Source organism: Anthonomus grandis, chromosome 2 (genome assembly GCF_022605725.1).
Source record: "Anthonomus grandis grandis chromosome 2, icAntGran1.3, whole genome shotgun sequence".
Classification (NCBI taxonomy): Eukaryota; Metazoa; Arthropoda; class Insecta; order Coleoptera; family Curculionidae; genus Anthonomus; species Anthonomus grandis.
The window spans coordinates 32,299,569-32,323,766 of NC_065547.1; the positions used below are offsets into that span (position 1 = coordinate 32,299,569).

The window sequence follows — 24,198 nt, forward strand, 5'->3', positions numbered from 1 at the left end:
TAGCTGTTTGACAGCTCCCCAAAAAGTGTTTTCGAAATAGGTGACACGTTTACCGCTAACCTAATGATAGCAAATACTTTATTTCGAAGAAAATCGTTTTCTTTGTGATTATTACTCCTTAAATTTTCTAAATATAGATATTTTATTAATATTTGGTCTGCAATATTATATCTAATTATTTGATTAGGTAGCGTTATTTAAAAATTGGGAAGTACCTAAAGTTATAATATGAGGATTTTGCAGCTCTAGAATCAGACAAAAATTATTGTGTATGATGTTCTATTTTGCTGGATCAACATAGAGATTATTTGCTAGGATGTCCATTAGAAGATTTTGTCATATTCATCATTAAATCTGACCCTACTTTTGTTGAAGTTTGTCAAGACACTGGATTTTAGATTTGGGTTGGTCGTGGTCATTGTTATGGAAAATAAAAAAACAAATTTCTTCTTTGAATTACTAATAATTATTATTTGACAATGATTTAAACAACATTAATGCGCATGCGTTTCGCTATGTTTATGGCTGTCTATCGTCCGTAAGATAGCGGAGAGTGCCGGTAGGGATATACGATAAATGACACTTCAAAAATGTCATACATGTCAATTAGTGGTTACCGGTGAAACTTTTTAATGGTTTCGAAACTGTCTTGTTTCGTTCATAAGCTCACGTTAACTAAGCCATTATTTGACAGTTCCCAAAAGAGTGTTTTCCGAATCGTTTTGTGATACCTAATATAAGAAATTATGACACAACGGAGTGGCGAAAAAGTAAGTTGTGTCATCTTTCGATTTTTCTTTAATATTCAAGAGGGAGGAATTATAAAATTGCATTATATTTATAAATTTAGATATAAGTCGTTGACTAAAACATTAAAAGGGGTAAAAATTAAAATACTACTAGGTATAAAAGTTGCGATTTTAGAAAAACTACTGCTGGAATCAAGAATATAATTTTACTATTGCATTATTTAGAAAAAAGTAGCTATAAAAGAGTACCACATCTATAGGGGTTTAATTTGATGTTAAAACAAAGATTTGCGAGAAAACTACTATGAGTATCAAAAATCTAATTTATCAAAAATTAATTAGTTAGAAAAAGTAGCTGAAAAAGCTATGAAATCTATTCAACCATAATTTTATTATCAAATTAGTCAGACAAAAATAGATAAAACATATGTTCTTAATACAACGATAAAAAATATGACAAATTAACCAACTAATAACCTGATAAAAAAATTATTTACCAAATCCATTCTTTATTAAAATGGTTCCAATTCAAAAACTTCTTCCATATTTAACTTCAAATACCGACTAATTTCCATTAAAATTGCCGCCATCATAAGAGCTTAATACACTTCCTAATCTGACAAATAAAAACAGTGCAACGAGCATCCAAAATAGGGACTTTCGAAAGTGCCCTCATTTGCCTAACTTTTCCTTAGACTAGCAAACAAGCCGCTCTGCCCCTCGCTTCCCCCGCCTAATCCGCCCATTTAGACTTAAAATGGGATTTGACATTCATTCTTACTCGCGGCTTTATCTCGCCCTATATATATCAACCCCTCGGAGTTTCTCTAAAGTGGGTAGTTTTCGAAAATTGCTCTTATTTCACGTATATATGGAGTCTCGGGAAAACTACTTTACAAAGTCGCCTTGATGCCTATTATACGGCCTTTAAGATAAAGCACGACGAGGGAGTTTCTTTTTCTATGTATATGTAAATACTTATCCCTTAACTTAAGTATAAACCGATAAGTTTTCTTTCTTTTTTTTCGCTTGAGAACCATTAAATAAGGGCCGAAATAAGGACCCCGAATAAATCTTCAAAGCGTGTCAACCCCGCAACCGCCCTTTTCTCTCCTCGTTAACATTTAAGGGTTTGATGGGCGGCTCGCGATAAATAACCGAACGTTAAGGTGAAAAGGGCGGCATTATCGGGAAAAAAGGGATTTTGGGTAGAGAATTATTGTTTTGGCGTTATAACAGGGATTTCTCCGAAATTGAACGTCGCGTGGGTCGCTTGCTCTCGGATCAAAAGTGATAAGCCTTAATTTATTTTACAAAAAACTGTATATTTTCAAGAAAATATACAGTTTTGTTATCATTATGGTAGAGCGTAATCTAGTTTGCATTTGACATATTTTTGGACGCTAGTAGAAAGTGACATAATTGGAAAAATGTGCATATAGGTCAAGGTCAACCTCTGAATCAAAATTTCACCTTTCAACTTTACGAGAAAAGCTTTAGATAGAATATCGATAGAATGTAACCCACAAAACACAATACTAAAAAGGAGTGGTAGGTGGTAGTGGCATACACATTGATAGTTAGAAATTCTTCTGACAAATCTGCTTGGAAATGGAAAGTTTTCTAACTAACTTGACAGTTTGACGCACCAATTGGATCAATCAAAATCATAGAACGGCGTAGCCAAATTAAGTTCGTTAAATAAGAATTCTCATAATTTTATACTTAGTTCTGTTTCCGAAAGAAAAATTAAATGGATTTTAAAAACTAATTAAAAATTCTATAACAGAGTATTATCTATTCTATACACTACAAAATAAAGTCTTTGAAAATGAAAACATCTTAATATAGTTTAACAAATCTGACTTACATAGCATATGTTTAGTGGTCTCTTATAATACTAACATAACTTGGAACTTTAATATTGAAAAAAAAATTAATTGAGAGAAAACTGTCTCAGTGAATACAGGAAGTGGTATAATACGAGCATGAAATAAAACTAAAAAATAGGCAGTATGAACGTTATAAATCAATTCGCTAAATGATTCATGTGAAAAATAATGACAAGACAAATATTTAAATTAATATGTATATTTAAATTAATATAGTGTAAGGCCAGCAGTAGCATCGGCCTTATTAAAATTTATTAAAATTTGTTGGAGAGAAGTGATCAGAACAAATGATTTAGCTCCAAATCAGTTCACTCCATGTTTAAAGATGGAGTGGAAGACGTGATGTCTTGTTGTGGGTGTAAAAGAAATTGAAAATATCTTTTATTACTATGTTTATCAGAACAATTTAAAATGCACCGGGTGGCCAACTAAAAATGGACGTCGGCGATATCTCAGGCCCTAATAGTCGTAGCGCCTTGGAAAAAAAAATTTGTAATAAAAGTGGCCAAAAAAAAATATGCTGGAAATTATTTTGAAGTTCATTGGTCAACCGCTAGAGGGCGCCACAGCTTCTTTAAATCTTAAAATTGCATCCTTGCCGAAAAACCTCCAATAACGTACACCTTAAAATTTTATATTAATATTCTAGGAAGATTTCCTCACAAAAAAGTTTCTACAAAAATTTCTGTCAGTTGTCAAATAAAGTGGTGGGGGGCGTTTTTAGCTTGAATAAAGAAAACAGCTGAAAATCAGCTATGACTAGACCGATTTTTTTTAAACATATTTTTTTTAAGTCTATTATTGCCTTATTTTTCAAACCAAAAAAAAATTCAAATTACTTTTCCTAAAATCCGCTAGAGGGCGTTGACTTGTGACTAACCCTTTCTGACGGATTATTTCAAAAAACTCAAATGCAACTATATATATTTTTTTACGTCATTAAAAGCGGGAAAGAAAACCAAAGAAACTGGTGAAAACGGCACTTCGATATCACTTGTTAAACTAAACTTATTAACAAAATAGTGTCCATTCGAAAATAAAAGTGATAAAAATGACCATAAATTACTATTTGCATAGATAAGCTGAATAAACTCGTATTAACTAAGTATTTTTAAAAAGAAACAAACTCAGTAGTGTTTTAAAAAATCCGAGATATAGAATTGATCGTTATACGTTTATTTATACAGGGTGTTAACTAAATAAAGTTGACCAAATTGGCCTATTTTGGGAAAACTGTGCATACAGTTTATAGTTGTTCTATAGGAAAGTTTTGAAAATTTGGCACTATACCATACCATAGAAAAGTTAATTAAAGATACAACCATAAAATAATTTGACTCTTGTAACAATTTAGATGATACGGATGTGGATGAAAACTTGCTTATTTTAAATAGAACACTCTATAATATGTTATTTGATATTTAAATTCTACATACAATTTTAGGAAATCTTAGGTGGTACAATAAACAATATGTTATACACATAATTTATTTAGTGCCTCCCCAAATGTTCAAAATGCATTCCATCAATTTCTATGCACTGAAACATCTTTTGTTCGGTAGACAAAACTGTAGTATCTACCTCAGCAAATGAGAGAGTCTGCATGCAATCCCTAATCCGGCCAATCATATTTTGTCGCGTCGTAGGTCTTGTTGCAAAAACAATTTCTTTAACTCGACCCCATAAATAAAAATCCAGGCACGTTAGGTCTGGTGATCTAGCCGGCCATGGAAAGGTACCGCCCCGTCCTATCCATCTACCAGGGTAGGTAGCATCTAAAAACTCCCGAACAATTCTTGATGCAGGACTAAATGAAATGGATGAAACCTGGAACAAGATGATGACTGCTGATTTAACAGAATAGACCAATCTGGTGCTTTTCGTGTAAAAATTAATTAATTTTATATTTAAAGCTTCATCATCAAAAAATTAACTCTCCTTAGGAAAATTAAGTCTCATCTCGTATAGTAAAGATTAATATCCAAAAGATCGCTTACCTGTACTCCTTAAGAATATTCTCAACAGTAGTTCGATTTACTCCCAGGTCGTGCGCTATTGTTCTAGTACTTAAGTGAGGATTAAACTTGACGTAGGCTAAAACATTTATTATGTTGTCTTCGGTGCGTCGCCTGCGTTGTCTCCGAAACACGGGCAGCCGAACGTTTCCAGTCATTCGCAAACGATATATGATCCGAAGAAAAACTTTTGCAGTAGGATGGCGTCTATCAGGATACTGATGCGCATACACCCTTGCAGCAACTGTGGCATTTCTCATACATTCAAAATAAGGACCTATTATGTCAAACGCCTCTTCGTTTGTGTAAAGCATTGTTAAACAAAGCAATACGAAAAACAGAGATAAAAATTAAGGAACAAAAAACTTGAACAAAACACAAAAAGTTCCAGTTGTGAGTTGAAAAATCTCTTGTGTACCCTCTTCTTTGCAACTATTAACTCTTTCAATTCTGATGAAAACCAATATGAAAATTTTTAGCGGAATATTTCTTTAAAGGAATAAAGCAGTCAATACATAAATACATAATTTCATAGAATACATTTAACACATCGCTCAAAGCTAAATTCGTTAACATTGTATCCCAGTCAAATTGCGATAGGAAATCCAAAATGGCATCCCAGTCGACCGAATGAAAGTCCCTATAGAAACCACAGCCAGTCAGTTCACTTGAATTTCTGCTAAGACCACACTACAAACAACAGTACACTGGAGGGTGATGATTGTCTGTTGGAAGCAATGCAAAATCTGCCATGGAAACAACTACATCTGAGAAAGGTGCCAATACCAAGTCCAGAATTGAGCCAGTATCGTTTAAAATATGGTTGACCTGAAATAAATTATATAGGACGCAAAGGCCAGACACTGTCTGGATAGACTCGACTTCACCAGGTGATGCTAAGGCCAGAGAAACAGCAGTTGATCCGAGCTCCTCATCCAACCATCGGCTGTGAGGCAGATTAAAATCGCCCACATCCAACAATTGACAATGAGGGAGTCCGCCCACCAGTCCCTCCAAATCCACAAAAATAGCATACTTGTGGGAGTGGCTTCTAGGCGGAAAATATGAAGTAGCCACTAATAGCTGATGGCTTCCTGAGCCTACACAAATAAACAGTGCCTCAATCTCCTTACTTGATGATAAAACCCGACTGGTTACACTCTTATGCACTGCAATCAGCACTCCCCCGCCACGAGAACATTCACTAGTAAAAGCTGATCTATCCTTTCAGTATACAGTATAATTGTATAATTGGAGTTCATAATCAAAGTACTCACTGGTTAACCAGGTGTCATTTAAGACAATTATGTGATATTAAAAGCTGTAGGACACATTCTGGTGAAACAGGTCAAGCTTGGTTCGTAAATCAATCACGTTTTGGTAATAGACCATCAATTGGAACTGAGGAAGCGGCACATTCAGTTTTTTGAAGGTTTTTTGAAAACAATTTTAGGAATCCCGCAAAATATTTAATACGTAGATCCTATTCACCTTTTCTTTGTTTCTCCTTCAAGTTGCCCGTTAACTCATTTAGGTCCTTTTTCTGTTAAAGTGTAAGATCAGCTTCAATGTAGATCTGTGTAGTCCTGTCCAGATTTCATTTGCTTCTCAAAACCCTTACTACTACATACGAAAAAAACTCTTATTGTCCTGTTTCCCCAAACGCGCTTAACAACTTTTATTGCACTATAGTAGATGACTTTCAGCAACCTTTAACACCATTAGTAGATCCAATGTTAAACGTGTCAGCTGTCAACGTTCCAGTCCCCTTTCTGTTTTCTTTTACAGATCTAACCGAATTAAAAGAGTTTTAAAGTCAATAAAAACAAAAACGGTTCTGATTTATGCCATTGCTATTGTCAAATTTATCGTAAAATATAAGATTTTTTTTAAAAATTTAGCCAGCCTGTATCTCAAAATCTAATGATTTTCGGATAGGAGTTTATTGCGCAAACTTGGTTATTTTGCGACTCTCTACAATCCCTCGAAGTTTGTCCCACTAATTATGAAACACCCTGTATATTTAAATTAGTAGAGAATGAGATTTTTAGATACATATGCATGGCTAAAAAAAACCAATCACTAAATTCAAAATGAAATTTCAAATGAAGATATCTCGAGAATTATGCAATCTACAAGAAAAATTGTTAATACTATTTCGATAGAACAAAAAAATATGTAGAGAGATATAATTTCGGAAAACTAAAAGACCTACATTTCACTATATGGTTTGGAAATAAACATGAACAAAACAAAGTCCATGATAATCAGTAAAGATCAAGAGATCAGAAGGCGTATGAAAAAGTCAGCAGCATTTGCCAGGATGAAAATGTTTTCACCAGATACGACTTACAGCTGTCCGAAGAATCCAACGAATACTTTGGACAAAGGGAATAACCAATAACGAAGTGAAAAAGAAGTTTTGAATATAGTTAAGACTCGAAAGCTAGAATATCTTGGACATATAAATTGAAAAGAATGAAGTTAAATCAAAATATCTCTATAAGTATTAATTTTACAGGAAAAACTGTAATTAAGATTTCAACAAAATGTAACCTTACCAACAGTTTTGAATTTCAGATATTTTTCTGGTAAGACAAGTAGAAAGTCAGACCAAGGTCAACTTTTAAATAAAAATGTCTTAACCATTTTGATAGGACATGACCTGTTCTACAATTTTGCATTAAAGACAGTTTTCTTGCAAATTAAGTAAAAAGTCAGATAATTTTAAAAACAGGGCATATTTATTATACTATAACCAAAAACACAAATTAAATTAATTGTGAAACCAACTTTGTAATCGAGAAACCACTTATTCTATGAAAAAAATAACTGCGATACTTATATAAAACATAATCTGATTCTTACTGTGTATAGATTCACTTTTATGACCAATCGCTAACATGATCAATCTTATGTAATGATAATTAGGATATTAAATACCTCAGGAATGCTACAAATATTCCAACAAATAAAGAAAATCACCAGCATTTTATTCCAACATACACACACACACACTGAAAATGGCACGTTTTGTGATAAATCGTCGCATTAAGTCGTAGAAAACTTGAGTTTAGGCTATCAGTCGTGCACGCTACATTGCTCCGCTCCGAAATGAAATATCCCCAACTCTAATGGTGAACGGGGAAAGAAAATGCTTTTACCTCCCCGCCACCCCCGCTATACCAGCCACCCTCTCAAAAATGTTTTGTATACGCGGAGCCCTTTATCCCTTTTTTAATTTACGCTCAAGGGCTTTACATAATGGAAAATCATAGAGAAGGACTTTTTTTCTCTCGCTCCCGCCGCAATAAAAACCCCATTAACAGCAGGTAAATCGAATTTCCCTAAAAATTCAAAAACTCGTTACTCTCTATTATAGGGAAATTTAAAGGGGAAACGCGACCGGGAAAATAAAACACATATTCATTATTTCCGGTTATACCGTGACAAGTCCGGATAACAAGACGTCGCGCGTCGCTTTTCGGCTGGCGGAATTTTAAATTGCCTTCGAGTGGATCGAGAAGTATGCGTGCGTTTTTTCTATGAAACTTTTAATTTCTAAAAAAAAACTGATTTAGTTATATAATTGGATTAGTTGGGCAAAAATAGGTTAGAAAAAGTACTATACAGGTATGCGAGGCCCTACAGTCCAGCAATGCACCAGTTTTCTTGGTTGATTAGGTCAGATCCGCACTGCGAGAGAGGACTTCCAAATCAGCTGCTCAGTGGGATCACGTAAGGGATATGCCTGTCGCAAAGCTCTGGTGTCGAGTAAGAGCACAGATGTATATAGCTCCGCACATGTACAGATACATACACAGTACATACAGATACATACATACATACACACTCAAATCTATATACATCTGTGGTAAAGGTATCCGCACACACAGGCCTAGAATGTAGAGGGTAGCCTAATTGGTCGCATAGTTGCAAACTTTATATTAGTAGTTGCTTATGGACTGCCGTACGTGTGCGCAGGTCCGGTCGCTTGGATGCTAGCAGGGCTTCACGACGGTCGCTGGAAGAATCAAACCTTGCATTCTACAAGCGACGAGCGTGAGATATGCATGTGGAAATATTGATAGGTCTTGTGCAGAGAGAGCACCTCTCTGGAATCAGGCACATCCAGACCATCAAAATAGATTTGTTGTGACTAAATTATGGGATGGTATTGCCACAGAAATAAATATAGACCGTAATTTGCAATATTAAAATATTTTTGTTTTCATAGGATTTAAATATAGGCAGTTTTTTCTTATTATATGCTCGGCTTTCTGAGAAATAAACAATATTTATCCGTTCATTCTACTCCAATACTAGAATGAAATTCTTCGCAGATTCAGGTAGATCTAATGTCAAGTTAAGCTGGCAGTATTATTCATTAATGTTTTTCTTTTAAAAAGATCAGCTAACAAATAGAAAATCTGATGGAAGCCTACAGTTGACCCAGTCAAGTACAGAACCGGATGAAATTGAAAAAAGTGACGAATCACAAGTTGCTATTTCAGAGACGCAGATTAGTACCGAAACAGTAGCACCAAGAGTAGCTTTGGTGAATAGAAAGTGCACTCGCCGAAACGAAGCATATGGACAAGTTCTGCTGAATATAGAGAAACCAGAATTGCAATAATTACAGCAGAAAATATCAAAAAAAGCACAATTATTGCAGAGTCAAATGACGATAAAATGTTCGTTGACAGTTTGCTACCATTCGTGTCAAAGATAAGGTATCTTATCTCATCAAAAATTATTGTTTAGAACTTTTAGTTAGTTACAGTCCAGTTCATAATAATAACAGTCCAGTCCCACCTATTTCGTTTGCACGTCCAAGCAGTCCGTCTTCCACAGCTTCTGAGAGCCAAAATATGGCGTTTTGGTTATCACATACTGACAATATTATTTAGGACTAAAAGTTTTTTTAGGATTAAAATTGATCTTGGTACGTTTAGGTACGTTAGGTTATCTAATTAGGAATAAATGCATAATAATAATTTACCTTAGTTACCTATATACCTAGTATTTTTCTATGTAAGTTAGTTACGTAAGTAACACAATTACGACACATGAAATTTTTAAATATGTCTCTGATAAATTTCCCAGTTTCTACAGGTCGGTCCACATTCATATTATAACCTCAATGCCTTTCAAATTCTTCTTGATCTATTATCACACATTCAACTGTTTTTCGGGCTCTGGACAATCGAGGGTTAAAATATTCGCTGTCAAAATCAAGATTCGCACCTCCATATGGTTTTTTTTAACACATTTGTATGAGGCGAAAAATCACTAAGAGGAATATTTAAACGATCATTTGATAAAAGTTTAAACATTTCGGAGGATGTAAATGTACCCATATCCGCCAACGTCTATAATAATGAGTCGGTAACGAGTATCTGCGACAGCTTGCAATACAATTGAATAAAATATTTGTAATTGAAGTACATGGTGCCTGAATGTTTCAGGCATATGATACGTATTCTCGTCCTGATAAAACTCCTTAGCAATTGTTTTAAAGTCCTCAGCCCTAGGGGGTGAAATAGGAATAGGTTGTAACACTTCCCCCCAAGGCCCCAAATCGCCATAACAGTTTGCTTCACAATTTTCCCCACAGTGCTGTCTCCGATTCGAAACTCGCTTTATACTCTATGATACACTGAATGAATGAAGTATACAAACGAAGCGCCAGTACATAAATATCTATGGGACAAAAACAGAACACTTACCGCAAGGTCACAACAAGATGCTCTTCTGGTAAAATTGGTTGACTGTGACAGTTGAGCCATTACTTTTGTAGGCGCGGGTTAACATCTTTAATATATAATCAAAAGTTTTCCTCTGCATTCTTAAATACGAGAAAAAGCGATCGGGATGATTACGCAATTCTTTGAATAAATGATGATATTCTCTAAATCCTTGTCTGTTTTGATTAATAGGATGCACCGTAAAACTTTTTGTAGCTTTCTGTTGTAAGAACCACTATGTAGCATTATTTTCTAGTAAATTAAAATCATCACTATCCCTACTTGAATCCTCAATTTTAACCACACATTTGCACACTTCGCGGGTTTATTCCCGAATAACCAGCTACAATCTACAAGCATTGGCGTGCGAATATCCAGGGGTTTTTTAACTCTACCAGCTCTTTGCAGCCAGTCTACCAGAGACCATCCAGCCTCGTTGTGTGGATACCCTAATAGACGGTCTCCTAAGGCAGCTGAAGCATGAATGGCTTTCTATGGCAGGCTTATGCAGCCGATGGACTGGTTATAGTCACAGTCAAATTCAATCCTATTTATTAAGTGTGTGATCGCATAAAGTATCATCTAAACGGGGTGCGTGAAAATGGGCCTCTCTGCCAATTCTGACAAAACAGACCTTTAGGCATAGATATTTAGACCCGTAGAAAAATTTAAACACTACTTAATACTTCCCAAAATAATAAGTTTATTAGCAACTAATTAAGCATTTAGTTAACTTATAATATATACATGGTAGATAAGTATAATTTTGTAGTCGCGGCAATACCGATAGCGATAATATATTCTGATCTATTTTCGGGTGTCGATGTTTGACACAAATGTATAGTGGCGGCATAGAGAAGCTACAATAAGAGAGGCGTCAAACGATAGCACGTTTCGGACACCTTAATTTTTCACACTTGACAGTTCGCTAGACAGGGCTGCCCCACTGCCACTGGAACTTGATACTAACAGCTGATTTTGACGTAATTGATATTGTCGCAATTCACATATCTGTCAATGTTGTCACATGTTACTCTTTTGTCACAAGAAGGGCACAGTGGACTAGGCACCACGCCTAAGTATATGCAGATGTCGGTTGTCCAGCGCATCCCTGCACTCTCGAAGAGTTTGGAACTAGTCTAAGGTGCTTGGACAGTTAATAGGATTGCTTAACTGGAAGATAAAACCCAAGCAGCAGTGTGACACATAATATAGTCAACGGCATCAATTTAAGGAGAAATGCGATAAAGAGTTCAAATTGGCGAAGGCGAAAGTCGGAGGACTTTTAGTGGGTAAACCTAAAAATAGGGATCCCAAACTTACAGAAAAAAAGCGTGCATTTTTAAGGCATCCCGGTTGTTTGAGTAAATGATTATTAACTGAGTAAATGATATTGAACAGCTCCGTGTAGGTTATTCTTGAACCGCCTCCAGACCATATTTACAAATTCCTTCAAAATCTAGCCTTTGTGTTAGGCCATTCATCCTAATGTGGTTCTCATCGCACCTATAATTAGCCAGTTTTCGAGTATTTGAACTACCCTTTGAAGTTGCCACAAAATGGCAATATTTTTGTTGACTGCCTCGTTGACGTGCTGATTCCACGTAAACTTGCTGTTTAGGTACATGCCTAAGTACTTGACCTCTTGCTTGATTTGCAAAGGTTTCTGGTATATTAATGGTGGCCTAAGTGCTTTCAAATTCCTCATTTTCTTGAAGAGTATTGTTGTTATATTAATATAGGTGCATAGATCTGTAATAATAAAAAAGCCGCGTCCAAACTTAAAAGTTTTATTATGGTCGCAAAGTGTACATAAATCTAATACGACTACAGCATCTTTAATTAAAAATTAAAAATTATGAAAAATTCTAACTTAACTCTACTCAAAGGCGTAGTGAGTAAATTCGCAAGCATATTTTCAGTTGGACAATAAACATATTTAATAACAATATTCTCACTCATATTTCTGAAGAAATAATACTTATTATATCTATGATTTGTTCTATTACTAAATCTTTTATTATAAATATAACTTAAACGTCATCTACGTTTTACCCTTAGGAAAATCATTTTTACTTAAAATTATAACAACCTTGTCATTCCAGAATTTTGCAGATTGGTTAAGTCCGTATAAACTCTTATTTAACTTAGATACTAACTATTTTTCTGTCACAAAACATTCGGCTGCTCAATGTGCACTTCCTCCTTCAACTCCACATTGAAGAAATACTTTTTTTTATTCAAAAACACCGGTAGTTTTTGAATCCCTGGTAGAGTGGAACTCTGTGCCAGTTACCCACTAAAACTTTTCTGCTGGGTGATATCTGGTTGGTTCCTTGCACTGCGGTCTACTCTGTTGCAGACCTATTGTGCCCTATAGATTTACTCCCACATGTTCATGTTTCTGTTGCTTCTAGGAAGTCTAGTATTTTGCCAATGATGTAATTCTGGTTGAAAGCTTCGCAGAAGCATACTGTGTAAAGAACCACTCTTCTTCCTTTTCCTTACAATTTCTACATAGTGGTGTATCTATACTTTCTCAATTTTTATGTAGATATTTCTTGCAGGTTGCACGACCTTTGAGCAGCGCCCTCCTACCCTTCGCTGCTACTTTTGCCCGGAATGACGTAGTATGTTCTCACATTTCCTGAAGGGCGGGTTGCTCAAAAGTTGTTTGGAGAGTTCCAGCTTTAACATTTGTTTCCAGCAGCTTTCAGGCTCAAGTTGGAGTACTTTTCTTGCAGCGGCACGGTTGTCATATTCTGTGACGTTTTGCTTCTTGGCTAGGTCCGGGAGATTCTCAAACTATCTCAAAGCGTTTGTTAATGCGAAGGTTCTACTCCTTGGCGTCCCTTCTCTCATCAGCTGGTCATAGGTCAGGATACTCTATTATGTTTGCCTATATATGCTGTTTTCAGGCCCAGATTCAGCGTGAGTGGCCTGCCCTGTTCATCCTCTAGTACTGGCTTAGACTCGTTTTATACTTTCGCACACTATAAACCTTGCTGTCTTTAATTAAAGATTTGTAGCAAATTTTGTACACGTATTTTTTTCGGCATAACATAAATTTTCTTAATTGCCGACACTAATGTTCAAGTGTTATTTTTCACAAGTGAATCCATTTCTTCTTTCATAGGCACTTTCCATAAGTCACTTCATTTTTTTAAATGGAATGCTATATTTTTTATTCCATTTATGAAATATATGTAGGCGTAATTCCAAGCAAGTTTCGTATAACACACCTTATAAACTGTAAAAACTCTTATTAATGTATCAAGTCTTGGTAGAAAGCAAGAGGGTTTACAAACTCATGTAAAACACTATCAATTATTTCGGGTGATATACGTCTAATTTTAAATCTAATTCTATTTTTCAAATCTTCTACGTTGTTTGGCTTCTCAATATGCACTTTACTTTTCAGGTACCCCCATAGAAAATAGTTGCAGGGATTTAGGTCTGGTGACCTGGCCGACCACTCTATTGGCCCTCTTCGTCCTATCCGTCTTCCTGGGAACACTGTATAAAAGTAATTACGGACATCTCGAAAGAAATGTGGCGGTGCGCCGTCTTGTTGAAACCACAAATTATCTGCCGGGACAGCAGGGTCTTGTTTGTCTGGGTATAGGGCAGCCAAACCAGGGATAAGATCTTGAAGAAAATACAAATAGCGTTGTCCTGTTAAGTTTTCTTCGAAAAAGTATGTCCCTATTACTTTATTTTCCACGATACCAGCCCAAACAATAATAGATTTACGGTACTGTGTATGAGCCTCAGTGTGTGGATGTGACACAGACCAGTACCGACAATTTTTCCGATTTACAACACCGTTTAAACAAAAAGTTGTTTCATCCGAAAATAAAACTCCTAACACAAACTGGCGGTTATTATTGCAAATGTTCACCATTTGCTCGGAAAATTAGTTTCTTCGATCAGGATCGTCCTCATTTAATTCATGTATTAGTCTAATTTTATAAGGGTGGTATTCATTCGCTTTTAAGATGCGTCTTACTGACGTTCCGGCTATATTATTATCAACTGAAATTTGTGAAGTTGCATTATTTGGATTTTCTTCGACGGAGAGCAGAACGTTTAATTTTGTTTCTTCAGAAATTTTTGGACGACCTGATCTTGGCAAATCCCTAACATGACCTGAAGTTATGAATTTGTGCTCTATTCTACTAACTGTTGACTGAGAAATAGGATGGTTTGGGTATTTGACATTAAACAGTTCATTTACTTTTTTTGCGTGCGCACTCGATCCCCGTACCCTAACATCATCAAAATTTCAATTCATTGGGTTTCCGTTAAATTAACCATAATTTATTCTGATAAAAACTATTCATTTTCGAATTGACAGTGACATTCGAAAATGGTGATTCTCTCCAAGTGCAACCATAGAAATAGAAACAATTGGCAGTGTTTATAACATTATTTTTATCCTCGATTTTACCTTAATTTGTAAATAGACGTACTTATTTGTTTTCTTGTTATTTAAATGTAAATATTTCGGAAACAGTTGAGTTTTGAGATAAGGTGTGTTATACGAAACTTGTTTGGAATTTCGCCTATATTTCATAAATGCAATAAAAAATATAGCATTACATCTTAAAAAATGATCGATGACGTCATATCTTTTTTTTGTTCAACCCTGTATACAAAAATTTATGTGAAATAATGCGCAACTTAAAATAAAAATCGACGGGTCCGAGCGTTTTCTCAAAAAATCATGTCTCTAATTTTTATCGAATTTATGCGGAACTTTAGGCGGTCACTGTATATATGAATCATGTCCAATTGTTTGTTGTGCAACTATCATGTGACGACTTTTTAGGAAAATTTTTACGAGTAATCTTATCGTAAATTTCGCTTGTTCCACAGTCATCCATTTTAATACCCAATGCCAAATCCTTTTTCTCCAGCTTCTTAATGGCTGTAATGTTTCTGTGTTTAAAACGCCTATGACAGGACTATTGGCAGTTCTAATTGCGCAAACCGCCAACTCTCGATACTCTATCAGGTACCAACTCATACAGCTCCGGCGATAACTTTGCTGTTGCCTTTTGATTTTTGTTTCTGGAAATTCAACATGTAATTAAAATTAACTTTGTAACTAGCACTTGTCAGGTTCTTAATAGATAGTAAATTACAGTTAAATGGTGGTATAAACAACACATTGTTCAGACTTAAGTTAAAATCTTTTCCAGTATCGATTAAATAGTTAATTAAGTGAAAATGAATGAGAATTGAATAAATGAATTGCACAAAACCATTTCTACTTGCATTCACAAAAAATCTTTAACATTTACTCGTTGCACCAGGCTCTATGAATCACGAAGTAGGTTGCCTAATTAAAGCCCTTTTTTTAGACACATATGCTGGTATTTTTCCAAATCTGAAATTATAATAATACAATCAGGAAAGTCAAATAGAAGATAAACACGTTTTCAGCGTAATAAATATATTAATTCTGCCTAGAGCTTTCGGCTGTAGGCCATCATCAGGGCTATGACTTCGTTAAAAAAATTATTATAATTTTTTTCCTCTATTTTCGTTCTAGTAGAGTTGATGACGTACGGCCGAAAGGCCGTTAGGCTGATATTAATATATTTCTTACGCTGAATAGGTGTTGGTATCCTATTTGACTTTCCTGATTGTCAATTACAGCGTACAACTGACGAGATTGATTAATAATAAAAGTTTCACTATCTTCTCCTTGAGTGACTACATTACTTTAAATGAATAGCAATCCCTCTTAAAATAGCCCTTTTTTCAAAAATCATTATTCCTGGAAGAGCTTGAACTATTTTCTTTATGAAAAACTCATAGAGTTGACTCAACCTGACTTGCCTAAGCTTTATTAGTAGTCCGCCGTCTAAATTCATCCATCAATTTACCTTTTACAAATTCCAAGGTGAATTCCTCAGGCGGTGGACTCTCTCAAGCTGTTATTATAAAACTATACCAGTTGAAACTCATCTTAATAATCATTAACTCTCCCAATAATAAGACAGCAGTAAACCGATCTTTAATATCTTCACCCAGTGCAAGTAACTTGTTAAGTATTTCCAAAAATGTGCTCATCTGAGCCTCCATATCCCCGTTGTGCCCTTCTTATGGGGTGGCGGAGGAAATAGCCTATTATTTTATAGGAGAACGTAAAAGATACGCGAAAATCAGGAGAGGCACCATGAGCTTTCCCTTCCTGCTGACAGGATTTCAGAGTTAATAGTATCAAAAATCTGAAACATGTTTAAGCTATCGAAATGAACGCCGCATTTTCAGGGAATATTCTTGGATATTTGGATGACGCAGCGCATATAGGTGCTTATTATCATTATTTCAGTTCGCATATATCTTAAACTAAGTATAACTCGGTGACATCTTAGACAGTTAAATTAAAATGCAAGACCATATAAGGTTTCTCCACAACGATAAGCGAGACCAGTAGTCGAAGGTAAACCCGAAACTTTCAGCGATAAATTAAAGTTACTCGGACGTGCCTGCCGATTCCGAACTTTTTTGATTCTTCAAGTTTCATTTTATCAAAGTTTTTGTTTCGATTCCCGGTGAAGTTTTTCCGATAACATGTTATATATCCCTCGGAGAAACGAATTTTTACAATTACTCGTATGCATTGGCGTTTTCTTTTTTCAGTAGTTTAAGCTACGAGACATAGGAAACAATTTCAATTCATTTCAAATTATATTAAAAAAAAAAAAGAGATAAGAGACCAGGGAAAACATCCAGTTACTGACTTTTATTATTCATTCATATTACGTAAACAGTTTATTCTATATAAAATATTACAAGGAGCATTTCTGTGAAAAAGGTTATTGCGTTCCTGTAGATAAATGCTGTTAGGATCCAACATTTTCCAAGATATTCGCAAAAAATTAGAGACTGGAATAGAAAAATATCGAATTATTGTGTTTGACTTTTCACATTTTATGAGCAGTCGGTTCGACATAAAATATCATAAGTAGTCTTTCCTTGCTCTTCATTACCATAAATGCTTTTAGTTTCATAAAGTTCAAACATATTTCAGCATTAATGCGACATTTATTTCGACGCCAACTATAGACAAGTTTCATATAAATTTTCTAATCTAAATAACTGTTCTAACAAAAAAACAAAAGAAATGCATATACAATGAGCGTTATTTACCCCAATTTCCTTATTTATCCCACAAATAACAATTTTCTCCCGAAAATCCGGCATATTTAACCCGTCAACCGTCATAAAGAGAACCAGGAATAATTTAACGTTCTTCCAGTTTAACTGTTGGTGCGCCGTAATTATTTAACCTGCAATTAAGGCCCTAATTGCTTACGGAGCCGGGAATTTAACGTGCATTCGTGGTCGAAAATGGCCTTTCGGATTTACCCAATTTCCTCCGTATTATTAACGGATAAAGTACATCTTCTCGTTACGTTAAAAATCGACATCTAGCGTAATAACAATAATTCAAAATGGGAGCGGGATTTGCATATTATGCGGAGACACTTGATTTGGCATTCCGTGACTCCGGTGGTTAAATCCTAATGGCACATCAGCGAAATTAATTATGCTTAAGTGTGTGTCTTGCGATTATTATGCTTAATCGCTTGCTGCATTTCAAAGTTTTCATTATGGAAACTGAAAAGTTGGTTTTAAGTAATAATTAAAAATATATTAACTCAAATAAGTAAATTCTATGTAAATCTGGTTAATTATTGCCTTCTCTAACCAATTTGCGATGCTATTGGTAGATTAGTTTTAACCAAAATATTATAATGATATTGGAAACACCGAGAAACCAGCTTCGTCATTCCAGAATGACACAAGGAATCTTCGACAATTATGATCAGCCGAATATACAGGGTGTTTACTAAACATGCGGCAAAAATTCGCAAAGGAACTATTCCTTGGACTATTCTAAGGATATTTTGTCCCTTTATGATTTTTGATAGCATGCTTTGTTTCGAAGATACGGAGAGAAAAAAAAATGTCAACCATCCAATTTTAGTAGTTAGTATTAATATTATTAACGTAGCCGAAAAAACTTGGTTGTCAATCAGTGTTAAAATTTTAGAAAAACTTTGATTTTGTATTTCTGTGTTTAATACTTAAAGTCTTGTTAGTGAAGACGAAAGCTGAGATGGCTGACATGCATTATATTTATGGACTTGCTGATGGTAATTTATTAGAAGCTAGTCGGTTGTACCATGAATGAGTTTAAGTCAAGTCAAAGTCAATGTCAAAATATACTTCATTTGCTAAGTTTACAAACAGGATACACAATCGATTTTGATTGTACATAGGAGCATATTTTACATAATCAAAGAAAAAACTAAAATAGAAGAAAAGAAAAGGCAAGAACTAACATAAAACAAGAATAATAAAGAAAAATCTGATCTAAATCTAAATATTAAAATGAGTCGTTGAAATACTCTTGAATGATAGTAAGCTTTTAAGTTCTCTCCTAAACGTTTTAGGGAAAAAGGAACATGATTAAATATTTTACGACTAATAAATATAAGAGAGTTTCTCGTGAGTGAGGAGGTGGGGATTGGAAGAGATAAGTTGTTTACTCGAAGAGTATTATGACTGGTGCAGGATGGTGGACTAACGGACTTATGTATGAGTGTAGCAGTTTCCAATATAAAGAGTGAGAAAACTGTTAAAATTCTTTCAGCTACAAAAAGACGTTTACAAGAGACTCTCAGACCAACACCACACAGATACCCTAATGCTTTTTTCTGAATATTAAAAATGATGTTAAGGAGTCCCTTGGAGCACAAACCCCAAAATCGCAACCCATAACGGATATGAGAGTCTATTAAGGCGAAATAAACTGAACGAGCAAACAACCCCCCCAACTCATGCCTGGCTACCCTGACTGCAAAACAACCAGAAGAAAGTTTTGCAGCGAGGCCCAAAACATGGTTGTCAAACCTTAAACTCTCATCAATGAAGAGGCTGAGAAATCGACAATAATCCCCACCATGTAGTGGGCTCTGCTCATCAAATAAAAAACCCACCACATTACATTTAAGCCCAGAATAAAAATCTTATTAACATTGAATACAAGCTGATTGCAGATGCACCCCTCTGTAATTTTGTAAAGGTTCTCTACTATGAGAGATCCAACTACTTTTTGATCTTTGTTATGCTACAAAGTTGTTCTATCATCGGCAAACTGAACCACTAGTCCATGCAGTGGTAGAGAGCTTAAGTCATTAAAGTCAATAATCACTAACACTGCCCCTTGAGGTACACCACATTTATGGTATGCTATCCCTGGAGAAAATCCAGATGCAACCACCCTCTGGGTGCGACCTGACACGTATGACTTCAGCCACCTCAAAGCCACTCCCCTAAATCCGTAAAAATCAAGCTTTGACAGCAGAATTCCATGATTCACACATATCGAAGGCCTTGGACAGATCACAGAAAACCGCACACTTTCCAAGAATCTGAAAATGGCATCATGCGTGCCCTTAGATTACTGAAATCCATACTGATTAGGGGGCAGCACATTGTATTTGGTCAAAAAGGGTTTTTTTTTTGTTCAACCAACTACCGACGAGAAGACTGCCTACCTTCGTTAATGATTGATCAACTTTCCTTCTGTCTGTTACTGGCCGAGTCTAAGCGCTCATTGTAATACAGTTCCTTTCTGACTTTTATCAGACGGCTATAAATTTTCTGATAATCCTAAAAATAAAATCTGATGAATTGATTGTCAATAGATTTGCAAAGCCTTGCTAAGAATCGCAAATTTTGGGCAGATGTTTTTAGTCCCGCGGTGATTGATGGTTTTCGTCTCTTGGATTTAAGTCTAACTAAGGGAAAGCAGATATTTATTTTATCACGCAATGTATATTAAAAGGAAGAAAATGGTTGTGGAGCAGTCTAAATTGTATTCCAGTTAACAGACGAAATGGATTGAGAAAATAAATTCAAATTGTTCCCACTAAATACTCTCCACTGAGTGCACTGAATAGGCAACACCGTCCAAATTACTGCAGAAATAATCAATAGTGGTCGATGAAGAAGACGAAATACGAGTGGGTGCATTAACATGCATGGTGCAAATGATTTGAAAATTCCATCAAAAGAAATTCTTTGCGGTAAGGAAACCTCTGAATAATTAATATTAAAATCTCCAGCTAAAATAACATGCGAGTGAACAGGGAGCTGGGACAGAAAACAATCTAACCTCAAGAAACATACTGATATCCCCAGAGGGCGGGCGGTATATACAAATAACGTACATATTAAACAATTTACAAAAACACACCGAACACTCAAGAAGCCCGTTCAATTGAGGCATCACCAAACTTATCAACAGTACAGAAAAAGTTTTGAAAACGTCTCCTAATTAGAACAGCAGTCACTCCATGCAGAGAGTTTTAAAAACTGACAGTGGTACATACTCATCAATACAAAAATATTTATTGGGTCTAAGCCAATGTTTTGTTAATATAACAATGTCAGGAAAATTCCTAATCGTAATGTGCCTAGAAAAACCTTCCAAAATATACATCAACCACTTCGTGAAACAGGAGCATTGAAGCGAACTGGAGGACTAGAAAGGCCAATGACGGTAAGAACAACTAAAGGAGAATGTGGAGCAGAAGATACAGGTACCTCTACTCGAAAAATTGCAAATACTTGAAATGTAAGTAACGGAACAATTTCGAAGATTCTTAGAGAATATTTATTGTACCGGTACCACATACAACGCGTTCAAGCACTTCTTCTTGCAGTTTTTTTTCACGTATTGCGTTCTGTCAATAGACACTGGTTCAAATCCCTCAACTACTAACTCTTATTCTTTTTAGAGATAAAGCCAGTAACCAAGGCAGAAGAAAATTCACATGAGGTGCTTGAATATTACCTTCAGAATCAGTTCTCGTTAAACGTTTGGGTGGGAATTATAGCTGACTTTCTAATTGGACCGGTATTTCGGCTAGGACGACTTACCGGCGAGGTATACTGCAAAATTTTCGAACAAACGCTACGTCAGTTTCTGCGGGGTGATGTACCATTGGCTACAAGAAATATAATGCGGTTTATGTGCGATGGTGCACCAGCGCAGTTTAAGCATTTTGACTCGACAGTTTTTAATAGTAACATACGGAGATCGCTGGGTTGGTCGAGGTGGACCTCACGTATGGCCTGCTCGATTCCCGGACTCAAACCTCTTGGATTAGTTCCTATGGGGACACCTAAAGCCATTAGTTTATCCTACTCCAGTGGAAGATTTAAAAAATAGGATAATTGCTGGGTGTAACGCAATCAGAAGCGATCCTGGTGTTTTTGAAAGAGTTCGGGAGTCGATGAGGGGGAGATTGGATTCTTGCATCCGAGCGGAGGGAAAGTCATTTTGAACAATTGTCATAATTCTTTTTCGCCTAGTATCTTCGAAACATAGCGTCCTATCAAAAATCATAAAAAGACAAAATATCCTTAGACCAACGAATAATCCCCTAAATTTTTGCTACATGTTTAGTAAGACAAGATGGAAGTTGTCAGTTCAGTCCACTAAAGTTCGGAATATTAGCGCAAGATTTAAATTAGATATAAATATTTGTAAATAAATACGGTGAAAATAAATATTTCTAGTAGTCGTAAGTAATCGTGTTTAGTAGTGTGCGGGTGTAAATAAATCAGTTGACTATTTTTGTTGCATTCAAGTATTTAATTCGCACCAATGCGAACGGGAAAAACGCTACAATATATTTTTTAGCTTAACACCACGAAACTTATCAGATATATAACTATTTGTTTTTTCCTACTTTATCACAAAGAGAGAAACTGGTCAATTGGTTGAACCAATGCCAGAAAAAAACATATACAGGCTGTCCTTTAAATAATGGTAAATAATTTAATAGCAGAAGAATAAATGCTAAATTTATGGCCAACATTTAAAAAAAAAATACATTAACTTTATCACCCTGTGTCTTGGTTGTTTTTGACTTATATTATTGACACCCTGTATAACTAGCTAAATGCCTTTCTTTAACTTAAATATAAATACATTACTATTAAATAAAATTCGTTATTAGACGCATAACATATTTAAGACATATTATAGTTCTGAAAACTTTCACATGATATATTCCGCATGAAGCTGAAAATGTAAGTATTAGGATCACCATCAAATACACTATTACTTGACATTTTTCAAAAAAAGAAAAACCTCACACTAGAGCAATTCGAACGTGGCACACAAAGTATTTAATTAGAAAATAGCAAATGTTTAATTTGCTTCTTCCAAACACAACTAAAACGTTAATCAAATGTCTATCATACGTGCTGAATCCGCGACCACATTACAGGTAATCTACAATTTCTCTTAAAAATTAAACTAAAACTTTTAAAAATGGATATAGTACAATTCTTTAGCTACTTTTATCCCTCTAATCTAATTTTTTTAACTCGAAAAATCCATCCATTATCTCAAAGATGCTGGTCATACACTTTTATAAAAGGTAAAAACACAAAATCTACAGCATCACAAATACATTTAATAAAATTACAAAGGTTACATGTTTCGCTCGACTAGAGCATCATCAGACCATAACATACACAAAACACCTAATGATCACTAATCTAATGATAAAAGTAGATTTTTGATACCAAAAACAGCTTCTCAAGATCTTTTTTTTTCCTTGAAAATGTAAATCAACATGGTAACTAACCAAGTCACCCAAAGATAAGAATTCCAATATTAAATCCGATTTTTTGAAAAAATCAATAATTTCTTTAAATTAAAAAAAATGACAAAAACTCTCATATCTACTGTGAAATCGTAAAACGGTACCTTACTAAAGCCAACATTAAATCTCACCACATCCAAGCTAAAATCCCACATTAAATTAATGTTAACTTCAGAAAAGTGTCACATTTTTCATCATTACAGAAAAACATTATATTAAAGTAATAATTCTCGCGACCGAAACTAATTTTTTTTATTTTTGAATTTAATTGCGGGTGACACGCTTTTTGGTTTGGTGTCGTCTCGCCAGGTCGCCAGATTTAATCGTTTTACAGTATTTCTGTCCCATTTTTCTTAAGAATTTCAGTCAGTCTACTACGAACGTTCGTGAAGCGATCAAGATGCCCTCCTCACTAGCCTCAGCGGTAAACAACGATTTCCATGGGGCCATTAATCACTACCATCAGCCTCACCACGTAGTGCCGCAACATCAGTTTTCCTCATACGGATCCAGGTTGGTAAAATTTTACTTCATATATACTTGTCATAAAAAATCGGATTTTTTTTAGTAAAAAAAAGGATACGAGAAGTATAGGCCTTAGTGTACTTACGTTGCTCTCTTTCCTGTTTTTCCTGCACATTTTGCAACAGTGCATTCAGGAGCAGATTGATAGTACGGGCGTCAATGGACCGCAAGTGGTCATTATGCAAACGAAGCTTGCCAAGGAACAGAGGCAGAAAGAATTAAAGAATAATAAAAATTTGCATAAATAGTATATATGTTTTTGAGTTATTTAATTTTGTTTATTTAATGTTAATAAAATCAGATAAATAGATAAAAGAAAATTTTATTATGAGAGTCCTTTAGTAATAAAAAGTATTCACTTTTGGTTCATCAATAAATCACTTGGGTTTCAATGACCAAAATTCTATTATTCTATTGATATTTATGATTCCACAAAATATCCCTTAACTATTACTGAAAACCCATATAACATTGTTGAAACAGAAGCTGAGATATAAAAGTTTTTATTACACAAAGACCTGTACTAAGACGAATCATTTACTTCCTGTACACTAGTGAATATT

The 24,198-nt window shown here is 35.0% G+C and overlaps 1 protein-coding gene across 1 annotated transcript; it reads left to right on the forward strand.

The window, feature by feature from the left end:
* The first annotated feature begins 632 nt into the window (after nucleotides 1-632).
* Nucleotides 633-23,955, forward strand: LOC126750694 (uncharacterized). The gene is made up of 3 exons (XM_050460390.1): nucleotides 633-770; nucleotides 23,469-23,623; nucleotides 23,679-23,955. The coding sequence occupies exons 1-3, from the start codon at nucleotides 747-749 to the stop codon at nucleotides 23,881-23,883; spliced, it is 384 nt and encodes a 127-aa protein (XP_050316347.1). The 5' UTR covers nucleotides 633-746; the 3' UTR covers nucleotides 23,884-23,955.
* Nucleotides 23,956-24,198: the final 243 nt, after the last annotated feature.